The sequence below is a fragment of the Pagrus pagrus genome (genome assembly GCF_965226575.1).
Source record: "Pagrus pagrus genome assembly, chromosome: 1".
Taxonomy (NCBI): Eukaryota; Metazoa; Chordata; class Actinopteri; order Spariformes; family Sparidae; genus Pagrus; species Pagrus pagrus.
The window spans coordinates 16,892,040-16,915,262 of record NC_140185.1 but is presented as its reverse complement, the minus strand read 5'-3'; the positions used below and the strand labels follow the sequence as shown (position 1 = coordinate 16,915,262).

The 23,223-nt window shown below is 39.7% G+C and overlaps 3 protein-coding genes across 7 annotated transcripts in view; all 3 read right to left on the bottom strand.

The window, feature by feature from the left end:
• Positions 1–80: 80 nt before the first annotated feature.
• On the bottom strand, positions 81–9,063 carry LOC311258007 (interleukin-18 receptor accessory protein-like). Of its 2 annotated transcripts, none has more exons than XM_084354037.1 (12): positions 8,799–9,063; positions 8,396–8,606; positions 7,590–7,749; positions 7,343–7,508; positions 5,467–5,538; positions 5,202–5,331; positions 4,924–5,078; positions 3,325–3,462; positions 3,063–3,173; positions 2,836–2,979; positions 2,646–2,761; positions 81–476 (listed from the first exon to the last, which is right to left on the bottom strand). In XM_084354037.1, the coding sequence occupies exons 1-12, from the start codon at positions 8,890–8,892 to the stop codon at positions 240–242; spliced, it is 1,734 nt and encodes a 577-aa protein (XP_084210163.1). In that variant the 5' UTR covers positions 8,893–9,063; the 3' UTR covers positions 81–239. The 2 variants fall into 2 exon arrangements, with proteins under 2 accessions (XP_084210163.1, XP_084210164.1); XM_084354038.1 differs by having other exon boundaries at positions 352–476; positions 2,573–2,761.
• Positions 9,064–11,779: 2,716 nt separating this feature from the next.
• LOC311254738 (interleukin-1 receptor accessory protein-like) lies at positions 11,780–17,514 on the bottom strand. Its single transcript, XM_084348678.1, has 10 exons — positions 17,396–17,514; positions 15,533–15,779; positions 15,208–15,394; positions 14,856–15,000; positions 14,700–14,765; positions 14,476–14,605; positions 14,228–14,373; positions 13,413–13,556; positions 13,019–13,171; positions 11,780–12,422 (listed from the first exon to the last, which is right to left on the bottom strand). The coding sequence occupies exons 1-10, from the start codon at positions 17,439–17,441 to the stop codon at positions 12,085–12,087; spliced, it is 1,602 nt and encodes a 533-aa protein (XP_084204804.1). The 5' UTR covers positions 17,442–17,514; the 3' UTR covers positions 11,780–12,084.
• A 2,024-nt stretch (positions 17,515–19,538) lies between these two features.
• The window catches only part of LOC311254717 (interleukin-1 receptor accessory protein-like), a 44,334-nt gene continuing 40,649 nt past the window's right edge, over positions 19,539–23,223 (bottom strand). For 2 of the 4 annotated variants that reach the window (XM_084348629.1, XM_084348627.1), the window contains exons 2-10: positions 22,776–23,031; positions 21,743–21,929; positions 21,449–21,593; positions 21,293–21,358; positions 21,092–21,215; positions 20,827–20,972; positions 20,540–20,683; positions 20,306–20,449; positions 19,539–20,220 (exon numbers count right to left, since the gene is read on the bottom strand). In XM_084348629.1, the coding sequence (XP_084204755.1) occupies positions 19,868–20,220; positions 20,306–20,449; positions 20,540–20,683; positions 20,827–20,972; positions 21,092–21,215; positions 21,293–21,358; positions 21,449–21,593; positions 21,743–21,929; positions 22,776–22,984 (1,518 nt within the window). In that variant the 5' untranslated portion in view covers positions 22,985–23,031 and the 3' untranslated portion in view covers positions 19,539–19,867. The remainder of the gene's footprint in view (positions 20,221–20,305; positions 20,450–20,539; positions 20,684–20,826; positions 20,973–21,091; positions 21,216–21,292; positions 21,359–21,448; positions 21,594–21,742; positions 21,930–22,775; positions 23,032–23,223) is intronic. The other 2 variants (XM_084348628.1, XM_084348630.1) reach the window with 2 other exon arrangements.

Below are 23,223 nucleotides of genomic sequence, written 5' to 3'. Positions count from 1 at the left end.
TTTATTTAAAGAACGGGTTCACTCCCTGATGATGAGTTTGGCCCAAAGAGTGAATCATTTCCCCCCTTCATTTGAAAATGATACATTATGATTATGTGTCTCTACCCCTACCTCATGGGGATTTCCTCTAATTGCACATGCCTGCAAACAGTTTCAGTGAAGAATGTAGTAATACAAGCTGCATTGTACAATAAATATGCTGTGAATATCGTTAGGAGAAAATGTTTAATGCAGTCTTATCATTGGGCCGATGAGTGAACCAGCTGAACTCTATGATCGGGCAGTCTCTTCCTCAAAGTCTTCCAAAAGTTGCTGGTGGCTCTGCCAGGTTTTCCTGATGTCCAGTCCAGACTGGGTAGCACCTTCAGGGCCCTCTGGACCAGAATGGGCAGCGGAGGCTTCGGCTGGACAAGAGATGCTGAGGCTCTAGTGGTCCATATTAGCAGGAGTTTGAGGCTAGAGTTTTGCAGCAGAGCCTAAAGATATGGACCAAGTTACAGATCATTAATGAACTGTGTTTTTCTGAGTGAAATATTAAACCAGTTCTTTAAAATAATACAGAACCACTCAACAGAACTCCTGTGTAAGAAGTTGAAGTGATATGGTTTTGCTTGTGGCTTTATTTTTAGAACAACTTTCCTATCACCCACAGATCTTGTTTTGTTGTCAATGATGTTTTAAAAGGAAACCAATGTGGTTGTCTTAGGCTTGCATGGATTACTGTTACTGGGAACTACAGCCCAGAAGAAGACACTTTCTTAGAATAGAAACATTTACAATTACAGGAACAGGAAACAGTACAAATACCAGAACGTGGCATAAACAATATCAGAATGGTTAAGGAACTGACAGAAAAATGTTTGACAGTAAAGTGTATGCGATCTGTAGTTAATGCGCTAAATATGCAAGTAAATCCTCAAATTCCCTCCTCTTAGCACATCTTGACGCAGCCTTACCATTAAGGCAAAGGTAGGCAATTGCCTTGAGCCCCTTAACCTGCAGGGGCCCCCAACCAGCTGCCCTCTCCCCAACCAGCAGGGGCCCGGGGCCTCCGGCCAGTAGCCCCCCACCATTGTCTTTGTAAATTATAATTGTGTACTTCTAAACAGAAAATAAAGAAAAAACAACAAAAAAACATCAGAATGCCCAAATCATACTATCTGCCCCCCTCCCCTTTCATACTATAATGGATGAGTCGTCATGACCGCGAAAAGACGAAAGACAGCAGCCAGGAAGTGAAGTGCTGCGGTTTGTTAACGAAAGAGGTGTGCGGTCGGAGTTCTGGTAAAATGAGGGTAAATATCCAAGTGGGTCTAATAAGAGGAAAACGCGAGAAGAAACTAAAAAGAAAAACACCACACTACCAAAGTTAACAAGTTTTTTTACTGTGCCACCACCGGTTGACACAAATAATAACGTTAATGTCGAGGAACACGTCGTTGCAGACTCAGAGCCTGAGGAGCTAGCCCAATGTTGTGGCGAAAATGAGGAGCTACAATCCGCTGTTCCCGAGTCCGATAGTGCAGACAACCCAGTAGAGTTGTGGAGGAGCTACCAATGACTGATGAAGACGTGTGATGTGGTGGTAAGTAGGCCAAATAGCCCCCCTTCTTCTGACCACGAAAGTGATGTTGACCTACTGGAAGATGACTCCCTCTACTTCTCTCCCTCTCAAGCTCTCTAGCATTAGTTGCTTTACACAATGTCCGTTAATAATTACCATTATTACAACCTCACTCCCATACACTCAGTCTCTACTAGTCCAACTAAGCTCTCTCTCTCTCTCTCTCTCTCTCTCTCTCTTTCTCACACACACACACACTCACACACATGCACACATGCGTGTGTCTGGTGAGATTTTTACAAAAAATAAATATTTGGCACTTTGACACACTGGTGTTATATCTGAAACTTAATTCTCACACTCCAGTCACTCTTTATTTAGAGCGAGTGGTGACAGGTGCCTTTGGGGTGGCCCTTCCTACTTTTTTTGTGTTAAAAAAACAGATGTGGAGGGCCCCCTAGCTAAGTTCGCCTTGGGCCCCCAAAGTGCTAAATCCGCCACTGAGCACATCCCTGTGGTAGCAACATGGCTAACTCATATGACCTGTTTACTTCCCAAAGCAAAAAATCAACCGTAGCAATCCAAATTTGACCTAAAATCCTGATCTCAGTACTACAAAAAGGCAGAGTAAAGCACAAATTAATTTTTAATTAGTTAATCCATCCATCCATTTTATGCCACATATCTGGGTCCAGGTCACGTTAAAGTCATTAACCCTTGATATTAACTTCATTAACTGAGATATTAATACATCTAGGCCATATCTTCCTTACTGGAAACTTTCATACATTGACCTATATGACTGTAAAACAGGTATTAAAATACCTTATATGTCCTTTAAAAACCTAACATGGTGAACACTGCAGAAAACTGTGGACTGATGATAAAAAAACATTAAACATGCGCTGAATTGCACTGAACGGTTGTCTTTGGCAAAAGTCTGTTTTTCTGGCACTAATGAATCAACAAAGTGGACATATCGAGGCTTTAATAAAAATATGAATTTACCAAGCAGGTTGGAAACTCTGGATTACTCTGATGTGACAAGAAAGTGTCGTCAGCCTGGGAAATATAGTCCTACCCGAACTCCTGATTCCAGTTCAAACACTGCATTGCTGTTGGACAGGTAGTCAGCTGACAGGAGACAGATAAGCATTCGGCTTCTCTGTACTGCAAGGACCACATCATTTGTGTATGCTGAAAAACAAAATGGAAACCATCAGGATAACTTGCAGTCAGGACACACAGAGACACACGATCGATCCTCTGACCTCCTCCAGGAAGCATGTCCCTCTCCAGCAGACAGAGGCGATACCCCCACCGGTCCTCTAACACTTTGGGAAGCAGCACTTCTAGTGGTCTCTGGGTGGCTTTACCCTCCTCGCAGTTCAGTGGGTCCATGCTGGACGAACATGCTGCCAATAAAAGTGATTGTTACTGTATTTTACGAGTGTAGCTGCATGAAAATGAATCAATACAGTGAACTTGTTGGACCTACTTTCGGCATCATTTTCAGGTCTTGACGAGAAGGAAGGCGTCAAAAGTCCCTCCACGTCTGCTGATGTGGGGCTCAACACGTACGACAGAAACACATCAAACTCTTTCTCGTCTGATTGGTGGTGGGATATGAAAAATACAATTGTGGCACCAAAACATTAGAAATTTAAATCTGGGCTCTTAAATGTATTTCTTTCATGCTACACGCAGCTTTGGCAACACTTTTAACAAGTGATAAGTTAGTGATAAGTTGGCATTCTCACCTATGTCACATTTTCCATGTTGGAAGCGGGATCTGTAGATCAGCTGCAGCTCCAGCCACTTCACATGCAAAACAATTCCCAGCCCAGCAACCAGCCCCAAAGCCACAATGGGATAGCCAACCAGCGACGGCCATTTCACTGAAACCCAGTCCAAAATACACTCATTAGATCGTATGATGTCTTTACAGCAGCAATGTCACCTTATGGAGTTATTGAGCAAACAGTTGCTGCAAACATGTCGAAACATTCGCAGTAATTCAGAGTTGCGTTTGGAGTCCACCTCCAGCGCTTTCTTCTCTAGCTGATTTCTGATTCTACTTGTACTGTTGCACCTCGAGCTGTTGTAACATGTGTATTTCCACGTTGTGGGATAAATAAAGACAATCTTAATCTTAGCTAGTATGTCTGTCTGCCAATGGTAATGGATAAGTAGAGTACAGTTGGTTAATTTGAGCTTTTTGCTAAAAAATGTTTGCTGTTTCAGAAAATGATTTGTGAGATTGAACCAGAAAAAAAAAAATTAGCTGGGAGACACTAAAAGGCTGAGGGAGCAATACATCTCTCTTGAAATCTCGATTTCTAATGGTGTGTTCCCAATGAAAGTGAAGCAGAAGAGTCAAGGTTACATACAAAGTCGATGCAAAGATGCTAACAGATGCAGCGCGAGTGATGCAAACACACTAAATTTCTCCTCCAGTTGGGGATGAGGGGGAAATGAGGAGAGGGGAAAAAGAAGAGAGAGATCTTGATGTCTCTGGTGAGTGCTGAGTTCATTGAGATACTCATCTGAATTCAAACACACACACGCCCTCACTGCATGCTGTTGCTAGCTAGCTTATGGCTAATGTACAGTAAAGTGTTCTGGCTGTTTGGGGCCAGTAAACAAAAATGATTGTGCAATCAAACCCCCGCTGATGCAAGGAGGACAGTTTGCATCACTTGTAATTCACCAAATTTCACAAGATCGATTACTTTCACACGATGCATGGTCATTTGATCCCTTGTAAATATAAAAATATTGATTTGTGCAGCTTTAAGTGTTCACTGCACAAATAAAACCTAATGTTTCAAACTCAGTGGCAGACATAACTGTGTGCACATGGATGTTTGAAAATAGCTACAGTTTTTGTGGTGTCACTGTTGAGCCTCTGGATTGGTTTCATAATCTTTGAACTCAACAGGTGGAACTTTTTCGGTTTGAGTAAAGATATCAAAATGGGTCAGATGCTGCCTTCTTTCCGACCACAACAGATTAAACAGGAGTTAAGTCTTCAGGTTCATAGCTCACAGCAATGAGATTTGCCTGCACAGACACATCCAGCTGCCTCAGTGACTGGTTTGAGGCAACAACCTCACCTTCAACTCGTGTTCCCGTGGTGTAAAATGTGTAAAGCGTCTGCACTTTCAGGGAGATGCACTCGGCTCTCAGCCTGAAGGGACTTAGATTATATTTATTTTCTATTATCTGTATTGTCATTTAATGTTGATATCTTTGATCTATATTTAAAGAACTATTTGCATTGTAATGTAACAATTTTATGTAGAAAATATAGTATGAATTAAACAAAGACGAGAATATAAAAATAGAAACAATTGTACCTTTAATTTTCCTCTTGAGCTTGATGGTGACACTGCTGTTTCCAACAGTATTACTGGTGATACAGGTATATGTGTTGTTCAGGTGTTGTAGGGTCACATCTTTTATGATGGCTCTTTGTGTGACCTTGAACCCTTCAGGTTCTACCTTCTCACATCTGAATCACAAAAAGAGTTTCAGGTAATTGATGAAACTTCAGAAATAAAACCTAATGAAATGTTATCGTGCAAGCCGACCTGAAGCATCATGTCTACAAATTCACAACCGACTAATAACTCACTTATGCGGCTCCAGGGGCAGTGGGGTCGCATTGTTCGTGTTGCCACCATAGTTCATGTACCAAAGCACCTCTGGTGAGAACTCCATCTCAAAAGGAAAATTAATCTCACATATAAGAGTGTGATTCCGACCTAGAACAAGTACAAAAACATGGCCATTATAATCTTGCACTGAATGTCCTGATCAAAGTGACATTCAATATCTTATGTATATATAAGTATGAGCTACAGTTACAACGGTATCATAGCATGTTTGGACACACTTACCAAGCTCCACTTTCTCTGCTGTTTTGCCATCAGGATGCAAAATTTTGGGACGCTTACTTGGTGAGAAATGAGCTGTTGGGGCAGGGGAAAGAAAGTCACACAGTGCCGAATTATAATCTGTCTAGTGTATATTGTGTCTGAAAAACATTGATTCTGTATGAATCAGAACCGACCTCTACTTCGCTACACCCACGTGTAAGAAAGTAACACGTCAAGACGAAGAAGAATCACGACGTTCAACTTTTAATAAAAAAAAGAAACTTTTGCCATTTGCAAGTTCAACTGAGGGCTTAAAATGACTACATTAATAAATCAAACAGTTAAAGTGGAATACATTCAATATGTATAACAATCACAACAGGGTTTCATCAGGAAACATCAGTAATGATTAGAAAAGTGAAAGCTAAAGAAAACATCAAAGGTGTTACTGCGACACTCTCTTATGCCATTGTCACTACACAACTTTCTATCGTGTAATCGGGAGTACTGCATTTTTTTTGGTTCGCGCACTACATGACTGATCCACGACAGGGGGCACACATTACAAGATCACACCCATGAGACGACCCATGAAGTCCAAGTTGTTTGTGCGCTCATCTGCAGCGGAAAAGAAAGACAATAATACGGGCGAGAGGATGGATTATACTGCGAAGGTTTGTTAACTGCTTACTCATAATGCGGTTCGGCAAGGATGACTTGGTTACAAATACTGAAAAGCTTGCGTGGATATATCAGGATATATATTCAAGTTGGTGTTATTAAACCGTATGCATGCTTAGTAGTACACCTAGGTGGTAAAAACAAGTGTTTTTTATTAGATTTGACTGGATACTGGATGTGATTGTATACATGCAGTTTTTATATCCTGGTGACCATTGAAAGTGAAGTTACAGCTCTCTCCCTGGTCTTGTTAGCGTGGTACACTCAAAATGTCAAATATTTTTTGTAATATTGTTTATTGATATTAATATTATTTTAAGTCTTTATTTTCACTATTTATAAAAACAAAACACAATACGAGTATTAAGCCTAATAACCAAAATGACTCTTTCCACAATCTGTGAGACAAAGCCTTAGTTCATAGGACAGAGAAGAGCGGAGCTAATGAGCACAGGTGTTGCTGCACCCAGGTTTCTTACGGCGAGGGTATCCGCCCCCTCCCCAGAGGAAATTTGGGAAGAGAAAGCCTCGGTTTGTGTCTTCATTCCTCTGAACTTTCACCTGTGTTTTTCAGGAACCAGAACGGCACCGAAGCAAAAATCATTTGTTACTGAGGTACTTACCGTGTTGAGACCCGTAACATTAGCACGAAATAACTGCATGGGGTCGTTGCCAATATGGCTGCCGAGTGGCAAGACTTTCCTGAAAAGAATTTGATAGTACACAGCACCTGAGCCAGCTAGATAACCCAGAAGTACTTAGCACGCGGCCCTTGAGCTCAAGATTAGAGCAACACACTCGTTTAGTGGCTAACGTTAGCACAAAGCACACACGTACTTAATTGCCCTTTTTGGACTGATTTGTGGTCATGCATGATGGCTATTGTAGTATTTAACAGACTTGTTTATGTCTGTATTTAAAAGCTTGTGGAATGTAGCAAACTATCTGCTAACACGAGAGCTACAGGGCAGTTTGTGTCGGTGTAGTCAGGCAGTGCGTGTTCATGTCACTTCGAAGTGGGATTTTTTTCTGTTGGATGCTTTCCAGCTTGCTCTGGCTGGTTTCTACAATCTTGCCAACCACAGCTTAAGCTAATGTTCCCTTGTTAAGTAATAAGGGAACATACATTTCCACTCCAGTCCCTCCAATAGAGTGGTGACAATTCACCCAGTACTTCCCCTCACCCACTACACATGCAGAGAAACACAGCACTTACGTACTACTCTGACGTCAACACTCCTCCTGAAGGTCCACCTGATTCCTTGTTCATTCACTTGTCTGTCACAGAAAAATACACCAGTATCCTGTTCCTTGACTTGGCAAAGACGTAGCCAGCCATTCTCCACACAGCAGGTTCTCCGCTCACACACTGTTTTGCTACCCTTTAAGAAAGCACACACATTTAACTTGTGCTGTAGTTTATATGTTTCCATTTAAAAATCCTCTACCTGTGTTTAGTCTACCTTGTACCACCTGACATCTGTGTTGTCACTACAGTTGAGACCTGGGCAGGGGATCTTCCCCCCGGCAGCCTGGCGCAGGCTTGTACTGGTCTCCTCAGGCTGGAAGCATCTCAGACTGCTTTTCTCCACCACCTGTAGATGGATGGACAAATTGCTGCCACTGGAGGGCAGAAACACGGACAACACACATCAAAATTACCATTTAATTTGTATTCCAAAGGTTTTTAAAGTAGCTACTAATGGAGACAACTTTTGCGGTTGGAACAAACAGTAATTTCAGCAATTTTGAGTATTTTTAGATGAATATATGTCTCTGTATTGTCAATATACAGTATGTCATACTTTTATCAGTGTGATAGCATCACACCTGTCCAAAATAGCAAGGGGGCTGGAACTAGAGAGGTAGGAAGTAGCAGCGGCCTCGATAGAGAGGGTCGCAACAACAGAAGTTCAAAACGCAGATCATCATGTGATTCACGGAGAGAGACAGTTAAAGGAAGTTTTAAGTGGTCAACTTAAATGAATGAATCTAGAGATTGGTTTAGGACTGCTGCTTCCTGTATGCAGGTATCAACCACGTCATTCACTGAAACCAGAAAACAGAGTTCAGACCTTGCTTTGTGATCAGAAAGTCATTACCAATTACCAAAGTCATCATTGTATACACATGTAGTTGTGCTTTTCTCTATTTTATTTGTATTTTTTGTGTTCTTTTGCTGCCACACCTGAATTTCACCCTCTTGGGATCAATAAAGGCATAACCTTTTATTTTTAATTAGTCATGACAGTGAAACATGATTATTTACCATGTGAGGGACGTGTATTTTCCAGAATGTTTGGCTTCAGCTGAGAACTCCCTCCCACAGTGAAAAGATGGCTGTTCATTTCCATCTCTGCCTTCTCCAGTCCTGGACCACACCACCGCCGTGTTCGGGTTCACACATTTTAAGCATGGCATCATGAATCTTTCCCCCTCCACAACTCTGTAGTGCTGGTGTATGATATTCTGCTCGAGCCCTACAGACATGATCAGTTCTGCAGTTGGTACAGAGTCGTATGTCTGTTTCATCTTAGTTGTACAATGTAAAAATGTGTGGGACGTCCTTTATAATCACATTTATGTTTCCTTTTAAACATATGAACAGTCACATTGAAAAAAGCCTCTTTTAGAAAAAGTATTGAAATACAATTTGAGTTGAAATGACATACCTGTTCTTCTCTTTTTAAAGTTTCCCACACAGCATTCCTCCGAGAAAACAGGAACGATTAAAAAAATAACAATGACAATGTATCCAGGCGGCATCCTGTAACCCTGAAAATGTAAACACTGCTTGTTGATTGACCACGCTGATGAAATCCGTTTTCTTCACATTTCAGCATTTTTTCCTGTCAAGTAACCACATTCGGAGTTTTTGACGAATGTTTGCTCCTCGCCTCTTCGGTGGTAATATGAGGTGCAAAATGTTTTCACACAACATATAGATGTTCTAGTCGGTGGTAGCTAGGGTTTCCTGTTTGGTTGGGTTCGAACATCGTTTCACTGGAACCTGCTCTAGAACGGTGCTCTCGTTAGTTGCGAGGGGCTTCCTGTGTGAACTGCTATGGCGTAACATTTGACTGTGTTGTGAAAGAAAACACTGCAGCAAAGCTTCCTTTTTTGATTTTAAGCATAAAAAATGTAAATACTTAGTAGGCTACAGTGATGCACAGAAAATATGGTACTTTTTTAATGCTTTTTAACATGATAAAATTCAGGAGACTATACTAAAGGGAGACCCAAACACAATTTTCTAAACATAAATTTAAATGTAATTAGGTTTAACCTGAATGTGGTGTACACCCTGAATTTCTGGGTCACACCTGTTTTTCATTGGCCTGTATCTGTAATCTTAATTTCTATCAACGCAGAATGATTCGAACTCTAGCGTAAACTTGCATAAAGCTGTGGCATAAAGTAACATATGCATACATAGTCATACATTCGTTTTCTGCCCCTGCCCTGTGTTTGTCAGCCTCTCGATAGAGATTGACGTGGTGCGACCCGGCCGGTTTCACTCAAGGAACAGAAAAGGCCAGAAGAGGCCTTCGAGAAAAACCTATTATATTGAATATTCTGTTGTATACCACCGTTTACTGCTTGACTTCTCATTACCCTTAACTGGCCAGCGAAGACGGTTTCAATAAGTTCATTTTTTGTTTCTTTCGAGTTTGAATGACACGTTTTTTGAATTGTTGTTCAATTAAAAATATGTATGGTTGTAAGGATAATGGGTGATTATATTTCCCCTCCACACTTTGTCAGTTTATTTTGTTTATTTAAAAAACTAAGAGCTTGTGGAACGTAGCAAACTCGTAGCTTGCTCACATCTCCCGGCTGAAACGGGGGTTTTGTTTGACACGTCAACTGTAATTTCTTCTCATTCTGTAATGTTTTAAACTACATTTTTTACATTTTGCACCTTTAAGCATGTCCTGCTCCTGCTCCATACAGACACGAGAGTGATATTGATCTCCTCACATCGGTCTCGGAAAGAAAACAAATATTACCTGGCAAACAATTGTCTCTCTGACCATCTGACAAGTATAAATTCAGTCTTTAGAGGCATTTTGCTCTGTCGAGGTCTCCAAAGCTACTGAAAAGGTCTTTCTGAGTGTGAGCTGCACAGTAACATCTTCCGTCTCCATTTGGTTTATGAGACCCTCTTTTTCTGAAAATGAAATATGAACCCAAATGTGCACGTTTCTGTTGAAAGCAGGGTTATCAAAACCAAAACACGGAGCTTAAAGAGGCTAAAAAGCTTTTAAGAGATATAGTCTGGACAAAATTTTGGTGGTGTTACGATTGAAGATACAGTTTATTTTGAAGCGCAGCTTTAAAATATTTTGCCCTTGGGCGTCACAGTGGCACTTATCATGGTACAGTAAACTCAGGGAGCAGAGCTCGCATGTTCAAGAACAAATTCAAGTGAAAGTTTTGCACACAGTGGTATGGCAAGAAATGTACAATGATAAAGACAAAAAATCATGTTACATCTTTCAAATACAGGCTACAACACCGCTCTTGTTCGAATCATCTGCCTCATCATGTGGTTGCCAGTTTGTACACTTAGAGTTAGAGACTGTATACGTTGCTACCTTAGCCAACGTTGCTCATTCTAGCAAGCAAACATTAACATTGATAATGCTAGCTAATGTCAACATCGATAACCCTTGCTAATGCAAATGTGACACTAGCTAGCAAATGTTGCTAATGTTAGAGACTTAAGATAATACGTTGCTACCTTAGACAACGTTGCTAACGCTGGCAAGAAAACAAAAGTTAACATTGCTAACGCTAGCTAATGTAAACGTAGATAATGCTAGCTAATGTTAGGCCAGTACAGTATGCTGAGTGCGTACTGTAGAACTATAATACCAAAGGGGTTTTTATACTACTGTTAGAATTCTTCCACAGACACAACAACACAACAACACAATCTTTTTGTACACATTTTTGAAAACAATGTAAAATGATTAATTCACATTCCTGATAATGTTTTAAACAGAGATGCTTTTATTTTTCACCTTTGTAAATGCTCTGTAGATGTATTAAAACAAAAGAAAAAGATTAATCTCCACAAAAATGTATCAATATGACCTTTAAGCAATTATATGCCTGTAGTAACAGTGTATAGCCTGATGTTATAACAAAAAGCAGTTTCATATTTTTATATTACATTCATATGTACATACATTATATGCATTTGCGGCCGAGACGAAAAGTTGCTTGCATCAGCGGCCATACAAGAGGAGTTTTCGACTGGGCAATTCGAGAATACAAGATGTTATATAGGATTGAAAAGTAAGTAAAGTTAAAGGAATAGTTCACTCTATAACGAAATTCAGTCATTATCGACTCACCCTCATGCTGATGAGAAGTCCAGTGTAGTTTCTTATTCCTCAAAGTGCAGCTGGAGACCTGCGGGGCACTATGGAGGAATATTACAAAGTTTTTGTGTAGTTTTATGGACCTTTTCGTCTTGGACACCATTTTACGCTGTTATATGGATTTTTGCTGCAGGAGGGTACCCCGCGAGTCTCCAGCTGCACTTTGAGGAATAAGAAACTACACCGGACTTCTCATCAGCGTGAGGGTGAGTCGATAATGACTGTATTTCGTTCTAGAGTGAACTATTCCTTTAAAGGTTCAGTGCATAGGATTTAGGGGCAGAAATGGAATATAATATTCATAATTATGTTTTCATTACCATGTAAGCACCTGAAACTAAGAATCGTTTAGTTTTCGTTACCTCAGAATGAGCCTTTTATATTTACAAAGGAAGCGGGTCCTCTTGCATGCAGTCTGCCATGTTTCTACAGTAGCCCAGAACAAACCAAACACTTTTTTCACATTTTTAGCACAGATACAAGGGCTGTTCAGTTGGTTGCAATCTGCCCTCTCACCCCTAGATAGCACAAAAATCCTACACATTGGACCTTCAAATGAATTTGGTATTTATTTAGGTAAAAGCCTTATTTTTGATGCATTCTGCGGGGCAGGTAGGTAATAGCGAAGCTGCTTCCAGAAGGAGGAGGAGGGCGACATGGAGGTTACGCCCTTCCAGGTGACGCAGTCTCCAGCCTCGCTGAGGAGCTGTAAGGCCTCTGATAATGAACCTGAGCTCCACACCTCTGTTGCCTCAGTTCTGATGAAAACCAGGCCAGTCTGTCGCTCCACAAGGGCTTCATGGATAGCACTGAGAAAGCCAGCTCCTGGACCAGGATCCGAAGAGGTGGGAACCAAAACAACCGTCCGGCTCTGCTGCACGCAGTCTAACACAGCGTCCTGTACAGCTGCAACCAACCAGAGAACAGATTTCACTTCATGAAGAGTTTTAGGTAGATTTTCCTTAAAGTATATCCTTAAGCTGCTACAGCTTTAATGTTTTTGTTGTTTCTGGCAGCCCCTGTGGATAAAAGTGGTGTGAGCTTCTTTTGTAAAGATCTTGATCTGGCTAGCGTGTGCATTTGTTCTGAGGCAACACATAACAGACACAAGTCTGTTACATGGATGCAGGATACATGCTGATGAAGTTATGTAAATATTTGTGGCTATGTAAGATTAATAACTGTAATATGATGATGGGGAAACAAAGTAAACTGTGTTTTAGTGCTGTACCATAATATGAGACTACAGGACAGGACAGCTTCATTCCTCAGACTGGGAGACCCCTCAATTCATCCTCAGCACTCCACCATAAAAAATATTTTTGTAATGGTGATTTATGAGTTATCCAACTGTAAGTGACAGGCATTAAGAAGAACTATAATAACTCGACAAAAATAGCCAGTCTTCTTGCTGATGGTCTTATTTGCTTAGAGGAATCAGTATTAAATCGTGACAGTTTCTAACCAGTTAAAAGTTCCTTGTAGTACATTTAAACACGTACCTTTCCCCGGTAAGACGTCACGATCAAAAAGACAGAGACTGTAACTAAATTTCTCCTCCAAAACACTTTCCAGCCATTTTCTGTCATAGTCATTCAGTCCTGCGTCTGTGTCGCTCTTGTAACACATCAAAAAGGCATCGTAGCTCTTTCCATCTAAGCAAACAACAACAAACAACAGCGTTTTCACTGATATCACATTGTCCAAAAAAGTATGAATGTGTACCCCTCAAAGGTCCAGTGTGTAGGATTTAGTAGCATCTAGAAGTGAGGTTGAGGTTATATGTCCCTTTGTAGATGTAAAAGGCTCCTTATATTACATTTTTGCCAATAGATCCTGCTATATCCCACACAACTGACCTTTAAACATATGTTTTTAGCAAAATAAAACAAATACCTGAGGTGCTGCTATGGCAGCCAAGAGTGTCTCTTAGGAAAAGAGTGATGTAAATTTTGAACTTCACGTAGATAACTACTGTCAAAACCATCACCACCACAGTGAAGACGATACCAAGGGCCAGGGAACCGTAAGAAGGGCGAGCTGTAGGGAAATAACAGAGAGAATACATTTATGAAATAGTAATTAAACGCTCATTAATGGTAGTACACAACAAGACGGCAGTCACTGTGTGAATAAAAGCTGGATAAAGTATCGTGATGAAATGGTGAGTCAGTTAATTGATAAACAACATTGACATTTGCAAATACACAATTGTTTATTCTGAAAATAAATGAATAAACACGTTAAGCAATAATGAGAATAATTGTTAGTTGTGGCCCCATTAACAAGTGAAACCAGGCAAGATGATTGATAAGGTTTGAGATTTAAAGGTGCAAAATGTAAGAATTTTAATTTAGAAATAAAGTACAATTTTAAACACAATGTGAAGAAATAACAGTTTTGACGTTATGATGTCTGTATATTGTGTTGCAGAGATATCATCTAAATTTAGCATGTTGACCAGCTAGCTCCGGCCCGTCCCGGTCCAAGCTCCAGCGATTGCGGTGTAAAAAAACAATTCTCCCCTGGTCCCCAAGCTCCCTGTCCGTAGGGTTCGCTGCACAGCTAACTGAGCTAACTAGCTAATGGCTGCTACAGTTAGCAGCAGTTCACTCTTACTCTGGTGATATGCTACCCCCCTAAATATGATTCTTACATTTTGCACCTTTAAGGTATCGAACACTTTTGATCTGTCCATCCATCTTACATACGTTTTTGAACCAAGGTGATGGTGACAAAGCTGGAGGATTGGCGTTCAGTTTCCAGCTTACAGGTGTAATTTTTTAACAGATCGTCTTTCGACACCTTTTTGAAGACTAGAGATGCCGTCAGCTTAATCTCTTCAGTACCACCTTCACTGAAAAGGAAACCAAGGAAATAATGGAGGATTATAAAAGAGAAGTTATTTTGTGTGTGAAGAGTGTTTATGTGGCCCTGTGTCACATATTAACTTCCAAACCTGGAGTTTGAAGTGTTGTAGAAAACTGGTAAGCTGTCGGTTCTCCCCACAAATGATTTGTCCATAAACCAGGACACCTCATCATCCTTTGAGTACACAACAGCTCGACAGTCAATCACCACCGTTGAGCCTAGAAATAGCAGACACACAAGATGTAAAAGTAGTAATTTACAAAGGTAGTGAATGCTTGTATGTGTATTTACGCTACAAGAAATAAAACTCACCAAGATCTACAGGAAATTTGTCACTCATGCGTGGTGAAGTGATCATTGCAGATTTCTCAACTTTTGCTGTGTGAAAAAAGAAAAAACACTTTACATCCATCTTTTTATTGAAAATATAAACTTCCTTCAAGATAAACCAAAAAGTGTTTCTCTTACTGCTTGGTTGGACATCAAGCTCCACCGTAAAGGTCATGTTGTATATTTGACCACGATACAGGTAAGATCTGATACAGGTGTAGACACCACGGTCATTCTCCTTCACACTCGGGAAGTATTTAGCTGTTGAGGATGACTCTCCTTCCTACAAGATGGATATTGTTGTAGAATTTTTAAGCATGCAGTGAAAGAAAAAGCCTTAAATGTCAAAGAAAAATAATAATTTGCCCCCTAAATGCTATGGTACGCTGTGGTATGGTTAAAACATACAGTCAGAAGATCACCTGATTGCACATCTGGAGCTTCTTATTATATAACCATGCACATTGAAAAATTTGCTGTGTTTAAATACCTTTTGCCATATAGTGCTGTTGAAGGTAATATTCCTGATGTTTTCAGAAGGTGTATTTACATCAGGGCATGTCAATCTGCAGGACTCTAGTGTGTAGCACGTCTCTGGGTACGTTGTCATCTCTTCATACTCTCTGGTCTGTGTTGTATATACGATCAGCTCAAACCAGAACTGTCTGCTGGCTTTCCTGTTATGTCATTAAAGAAGAGATTAATATGAAGGTTTAAAGGATAAGTTCACCAAAAATATAATTATCACAGTATTATTTAAAGATATTAGGATACAAAACAAAGTCAGGATCATTGTTAGACTGTCTGTACTTTACCCCTGAGAGCATGAGTAATTCCCCTGATGGTTTACAGAAGCATTGAGAATCACAAGACTCCTTCCATGAACCAGCACTCCCATCTCCATCTGCTCCGCTGATGACATGTTGCTGGTCAGATCCATCTCCTGGGTGGTGTGACTGGTCCAGATCAGTTTGCCAATACCACGATCGTACCCTCTGTAACGGGGGCACTGCAGCGCCACCATCTCACCTGCCCTGACATATTTCTTTTCGGGATACACACCTGCGAATAAGTGTCACAAATGTTCGCCAGTTTTAGTGCGTAAAAATATCACATGAAGTGGTTGGTGAAGCAAATGTTAAAAATATCGTTATTGCTTTGTCGTACAGAGAAACTTGGCTGGTTAGAACCAGTATTGGTGGGAACGCTCGCATTCTTGGTGAACCACAGAAAACCGGTGGGAAGAGATAAGATAGAAAGATAAAGACAGGAAGTACAAAGTCAAACACGACACAACATTATCTACAAAATAAAACAGGTTAGGTCAGTTTATAAATAATCCATCATAAAACTTCACATCCAGTGATGGATTGTAACTAAGTACATTTACTGCAGTACTGTACTAAGTGCAATTTTGAGGTAGCTGCACTTTGCTTGAGTATTTCCATTTTTTGCTATTTAATACTTTCACCTCACTACTTTTTGGGAGCAACAGTGTATGTGTACTCCATAACATTTATTTGATGACTTTAGTTACTAGTTACTTTGAAGATTGCATGCTGCGTCAGAGCAAAAGTGGAGCATTTCTTAAATTAATTTATTTTATCGCCAATCAGATAAAAAAAAACTATAATTCTGATTAAAAAAAAGCTGAGGATTGAATCCGACAATCTGCCGAACTGATAACCTGATAATCCACAGAACAATATTTACAGACATGTTAACATGTCTAAGTACATTTAGTGCCAGAAAATGACTTTAAGAGACTTTTACTCTGGTTTTATTTGTACGTGTGACTTTCACTTTTAAGATTTTAACACAATATACTAACTTTAACTCAAATATGACACTGGGGTACATTTTACAACACTGTTCTAGTCAAATAAATATTCATTTATTAAGACGTGCAATATACTTAAAGCTGATAAGAAAGCAAAAACTCAATTTCTTTTCTGAGTGTAAGAGCTAAGTGGGTCATCTGTGAAAGGAGCTGGGCAGATGCCACTGTCAGAAGCACATTGGGGGGATTCTGAACCACATCCTAATTTCTAGGAGCCTCTAGTCTTGTGATTTCTGTGTGAAGAAAAAAACGAGTCGACTTTGTGCTGAGTTTTTAAGTTTCCATGTTGTGATATACTGTATGTAGAGCTGGTGATTATATCTCCATGCCACAATGTGGCATAGAAGCAGCTGTCTGTGTGGTTGTTATCAGTTTTGCAAGGGTTAAGCAACGTTAATGCATCAACAACTACAATGTGAATTATTCTGAAATGGGTCATTCTGCATATTTAGTTCTTTTACATTTATAACTTTAAGTAGCTCTTTTTGATGCTGTATTTATGTCGTTTCACAGAGTATTTCTACACTGTGGTTTTGGCTTTCACACAAGTGAAACGCGTGTATATATTTCATCATCTTCTGGTAGTGCATAATGCTGTTTTAAATCCAGTCTATAGTGGATTATATATTTTAATGTAATTTCCAGTGTTGGATTGAATCTGCCTTTTGGTTTCCTTCTTCCTATTTTTCTTGCTGTGTCCATACAGAAGTGCGTCAAATGCGTCTTCTTTATTCTTCATTTCCCTTTTTTACATTTTTTTTTTAATTTTTACGACAGAATCAAATCGGACAAAACGGTGCATTTCCTCCCTGTAACACCACGAAGAGCCCTCTCTTACCTGTCACTGATACAAGAAGGAGAAGCAGAGGGATCGCCACCATCATGTCAAGCCTGCAGCACCGCACACCGAACTGTCAGGAGCGTCGTCAGACACGCGCTGAACGATCCCCAGATGCAGTTAGGCGGAATTAAAGTGGAACATTTCCCCAATCTAGTGAAACCACATGGGGTGGTGATGACGAAACATGAAACTTAAGGAAGAGCGTCATGTTCTAGCTGAAATATTAACACCCTCTGATTCCACCACCAACATTTATTCTCTATCAGTTCAGTCATCTCACCTATTTATAGACTGATGGCACATTATTTTCAAATATACCGTTCTTGATAACGATGTTTCCCCTCCACGATGAATGACATATAGTGAAACTCGAACTCAAAATCTCCTTTGTTGTAGTTTCGTGGCAGTCAGTCCGTGAAAGTGGCTCCAGTATAGAGAAGGGTAGAAGACTATACTATGTTGTTCACACAGCTGTGGAGGGACTGATAACTTTAATGTAAGTGAAATAAGCACAACCTCAAAATAATACTCCGTTCAAACTCTTGGTTAAGTCAAAGTACACAAGTAGTATCAGCAAAATGTACTTAAAGGGGAACTACCGTTTTTTACAACCTGGACCTTATTTCTAGCATAAAATATGATCATTTACTCAGCCAGATAACTTTGGTGTCATTTGAAGTAGTTCAGACGAAATTTGATCCAGTGTAGCGCAGGTATATCCATATAATGGGAGTGATCCGGGCACTGAAGCGCAGCCTCTATGAGCATTATCTGCCACGAAACTAGTTCATTTCACCAATATTTTGTCATGATATGCTAGCGCTATTCCCCTCTGAGTCCGGGCTCGTCTGTTATCAACATTTATTTTATGCTAGAAATAAGGTCCAGGTTGTAAAAAACAGTAGTTCTCCATTACCTGTTTACTTCAATATACAAGTTTAAACACATAATATTGTTATGATGTAGAGAGTTTTGTTTGTGGTTAGCACCTACATTGTCTCTGACAAACTGTTCCAGACCTGAGGTTTGTATTTATGACAGTGGTGTCGCACTGTAGGAGAAGTAGTAGCAGTTAAATCTATAATAATATTTTTTTTATAAACTGATCATATAGGTTGGACCAACTAGGACCATCTACAGGTACCCTCCCCACAGCATGAAAAAAAAGGCTTAGCTTACCTGACTAAATCGAGGGGAGTTGGATTGAAACTACTCAACTTTCCCTCGCTTTATTATAAAGTTTCGTTATTTTAAATGTTTGTGCGGTCCTGTGACAGAGGAGATTTAGATTTTGATGTATTATTTACTATGTATCCTTGAAATGAACTGGAAATCCTGTGTTTCAAAGAATATCCATTCTTTGTAGCTGCACTTGTGGATTCTTCCACTAGGTGGCAGACAAACATCAAATAAGCTGACATATAAACTGCACTCATCATGTCATCTGCTTATAAGGTTCTTAAAGTTGATGACCTACTTATTCAGGAAACATGGAGCAACAACATGTTTCCAGTCACCTGATGAAGAGAAGTTCAATACTCACTGGCCTTTTGGCTCAGTTGTTGTTCCCCGAAATGTGTGGGTCAAAGCTGATGAATGGGTGACATGGATCACTCTCAGTATTATACTTCATTTTACTTGAAGGGACACAATATAGTAACTACTGATTAAGTAATTAGTATTTAATGAGTCTTTGGGTAATTATTCAGTATTATGTCTCACTTTACTTGAAGTCGCACAAAAATAGTAACTATTGATTAAGGAATTAGTAATTAAAATTCTACTTGGTAACTACTTAGTATTACTGTGCTTGAATGTACACAAAAAGAGTAACTACTGATTAAGAAGTTAATATTTAATGAGTCTATGTGGGTATCTACTCAGTATCATGTCTCACTTTACTTGAAGGTACAAGAAAACAGTGACTAATGATTTAGTAATTAGTGAGTCGTCACTAGTTTGTGCCAATCAGCGGGTACTTGATAATTAATCAGGAACATGTCGATTCACAGATATTTATGAACTAATCATTATCCAATGATTCATTAATGTAGAATCTCCCAGTCTGCACTCTAGTAACTCATTATTATCTACTTAATAGTGCTCGGATCACAGTTATTAAGAAATGACTCATTAACAATTAATTCAATGTGCTTTATTTCATGAATGTTACAGAGAGGAGAGAGGGAAAATAAGAGAGAGAAGGGGATTCTCTGGTGAGCTTAATTCAGCAAGAGGTTGACCTGAGTTCAAACACGTGACCTCACATAACTCATCACAATATGTAATAATAATGCAGAAATGTACATGTTATATCTTAAAGTTAAATAATAATTTTCTGTTATAAACATAGCAAAGATGTCAACCGTCTTGCAGTGTGACTTAGCTTAAAAACAGTATATTCAGTATATAAATTACAGTTGCATACTAAAACACATTGATATATTTGCTGTGGCATTGCTTAATATTTTAACAGTTATCACCCTGGGTAGCTGTCTGAGGTAAAAGCGTATTTTTTACTGCATGCTGTGCGGCAGGTAGGTAAGACCGAAGCTCCTTCAAGAAGGGCGTCATGGAGCTTTTGCCTCTCCAGGTGACACAGTTTCCAGTCTTGTCGAAAAGCTGTAAGGCCTCTGATAATGAACCTGACCTCGACGCCTCTGTTGCCTCAGTTTTGATAAAAACCAAACCAGTCTGTTGCTTCACAAGGACTGCTTGGATTTTCTTCAGCATTCCAGCTCCTGGACCATGATCTGAAGAGGTGGGAACCAGAACCACCGTCCGGCTCCGCTGTACGCAGTCTAACACAGCCTCCTCTGCAGCTGCAACCAACCAGAGTCCACATTATACACTATTTCATTTAGATTTTTAGGTAGATTTTATTCAAATTGTATTTTAAACACGTACCTTTCCCTGGTAAGATGTCACTACAGAGACTGTAACTAAATGTCTCTTCCAAAACACTCTCCAGATATTTTCTGTCATCTTCATTTAGTCCTGCATCTGTGTTGCTCTTGTAACTCATCAAAAAGGCGTCGTAGCGCTTCCCATCTAAGCAAAGACAAAAACCAACAACAGTGCTGTCACATTTTGATACAGTTCGAGAGGACTTCACTGACGAGCCAAAATCATGAATCCCACCTGAGAAGCTGCTATTGGAAGCAAGAGTGTCTCGCACGAAAGGAGCATTGCCCATTTTGAACTTCACACCAACAACCACTGTAAGAACAATCATGACCACAATGATCACAATGCTGAGAGCCAGACTGAGGGAGAAAGAAGAAGCTGTAGGGACATGAAGGACAAGGATCCCTAAAAATGACAATTTATTTGAAGTAGAAGGCGCCAGATGAAAGTTCCCTGTTACTTGAATGTACAGATAAGAATAACAATAGTAAACCAAAGCTCTATCCGTGTACCTTGCATACCTTTTTGGGCGAAGGTGATGGTGACAAAGCTTGAGGGTTGAGATTCAGATTCCAGTTTACAGGTGTAAGTCTTTGCTAGATCCTCTTCTGACACTTTATTGAACACCAGAGATGCCGTCAGCTTTATCTCTTCAGCATTACGTTCCCTGGAAAGGAAAGGATAAGGGAAGATACAGACGGACAACTGTAAGCTATAGTGTTGACTGTTGATGTGGCCGTGTTAGTCTTAGTTGAAAGAGCTGGAACATCTGTGTGAAGTGTTTACTGTTTGAATTTGTAGAAAACTGGTAAGCTGTCGTTTCTCCCCACAAATGATTTGTCCATTAACCAGAACACCTCATCAGACTCTGAGTACACAACAGCTTTGCAATCAATCACCACCTTTGAGCCTAGAAAAAGCAGACACACAAGATGTAACAGTAGTAATTTACAAAGGTAGTGAATGCTTGTATGTGTTAAAACTCACCAAGATCTACAGGAAATTTGTCACTCATGTGCGGTGAAGTGATCACTGCAGATTTCTCATTTTTTTCTGTGTGAAAAAAGAGAAAACTCTTTACATCCATCTTTTTATTGAACATTTAAACTCCTATCAAGATAAACCAAAAAGTGTTTCTCTTACTGCTTGGTTGGACATCAAGCTCCACCGTAGAGGTCATATTGTATATTTGACCACGATACAGGTAAGATCTGGTACAGGTGTAGACACCACGGTCATTCTCCTTCACACTCCGGAAGTAATTAGCTGTTGGGGATGACTCTCCTTCCTACAAGAGGAAAAAATGGACAGAAAACAGCTTTTTCATTTCTACATAAACTATGGTAAACCATAATATTATATAAACAAATGATGTATCATGCAAGATAAGCTTCTTTTACTCTCATGAACACTCAACAATTTGCTGTGTTTAAATACCTTGTGCCATATAATGCTGTTGATGGTAATATTCCTGATGTTTTCAGAAGGTGTATTTACATCAGGGCATGTCAATTTGCAGGACTCTAGTGTGTAACACGTCATTGGGTACGTTGTCATCTCTTCATACTCTCTGGTCTGTGTTGTATATACCATCAGCTTGAACCAGAACTGTCTGCTGGCATTCCTGTTATGTTAATAAAGAAGAGATTAATATGAAGAGTTCATGTTATTTTAAACATTTTGCAGGTGCTTTGAACCTGGAAGTAGAGACAGAAGGATCAGTCTCCAAAATAAAATCCCTCTTCGCCCCTGAGCTGTTTCTACATCCAGATAGTTTTTGTATTATTTTTCAAGACCTGTAGATGTCTGCCAACAAAATTTTAGAACAGACCTAAATGGCATTTTTTTTGTCAGGTTCACAATTTTATTTTGGGTTACTACTAGAATAGGCTTACATGCTTTAATGCTAAATATATTAGGTATAGCATGTATTGTCAAACACATGAGAAAACTCCATATATTAAAATATTAGAATGTAGTTTTTAATATATTACATTATATTTTCATTCTATGTCAATATGCTTGTTCTGTAAGGGAGAATTGCTATGACATTACAAACATTAATGTCCCCATTAGGATGAACTGCAATCCCTTACTTTTCATTCAAGTAGCTTCATCATCAGGTCAATTTTTAATTTTTCCAATACTTTGACCAAATACCTGCAAATCAAAATTGCCTTCAGCCTCAGCTGTTCTTTGTGAGTCAGCAGACTAAAAGCTAAACTAAGATGAAAGACTTTGTAAACATTATCCACTTAACATCAGCATGTTAGCGTTGTTATTGTTAGCATGTTTGTGCTCTGACTTCAACTTCTAGCTGCAGGAACCTAATCTGAATCATTTATGCCGCTTTTATAGTCTTGTTTAGCGTATGACAAAGTAACAAAAGCCTCTGAAGTTGAAATCTCTGGAGATATTATCTCCCTTGTAGTAGAGGAATGGTGTTTATCTATTTGGGAATGTACTTTACCCCTGAGAGCATGAGTAATTCCCCTGATGGTTTACAGAAGCATTGAGAATCACAAGACTCCTTCCATGAACCAGCACTCCCATCTCCATCTGCTCCGCTGATGACATGTTGCTGGTCAGATCCATCTCCTGGGTGGTGTGACTGGTCCAGATCAGTTTGCCAACACCACGATCGTACCCTCTGTAACGGGGGCACTGCAGCGCCACCATCTCACCTGCCCTGACATATTTCCCTTGGGGTCTCCGGGGACACACACCTGTGAATAAATGTCACATATTTTGGTTCATGTTACTGTGTAAAAATATAACATGAACTGGTTTGTGGTCATGAGAATGAAATGTCAAAAATATTACTTCATCTGACATTTTCATCTTAAATCAGTTGCTATAGTTTTTCAAGAGGAAGGAATGGCACTCCTGATCTCTGATAAACATTATTATTTACTACG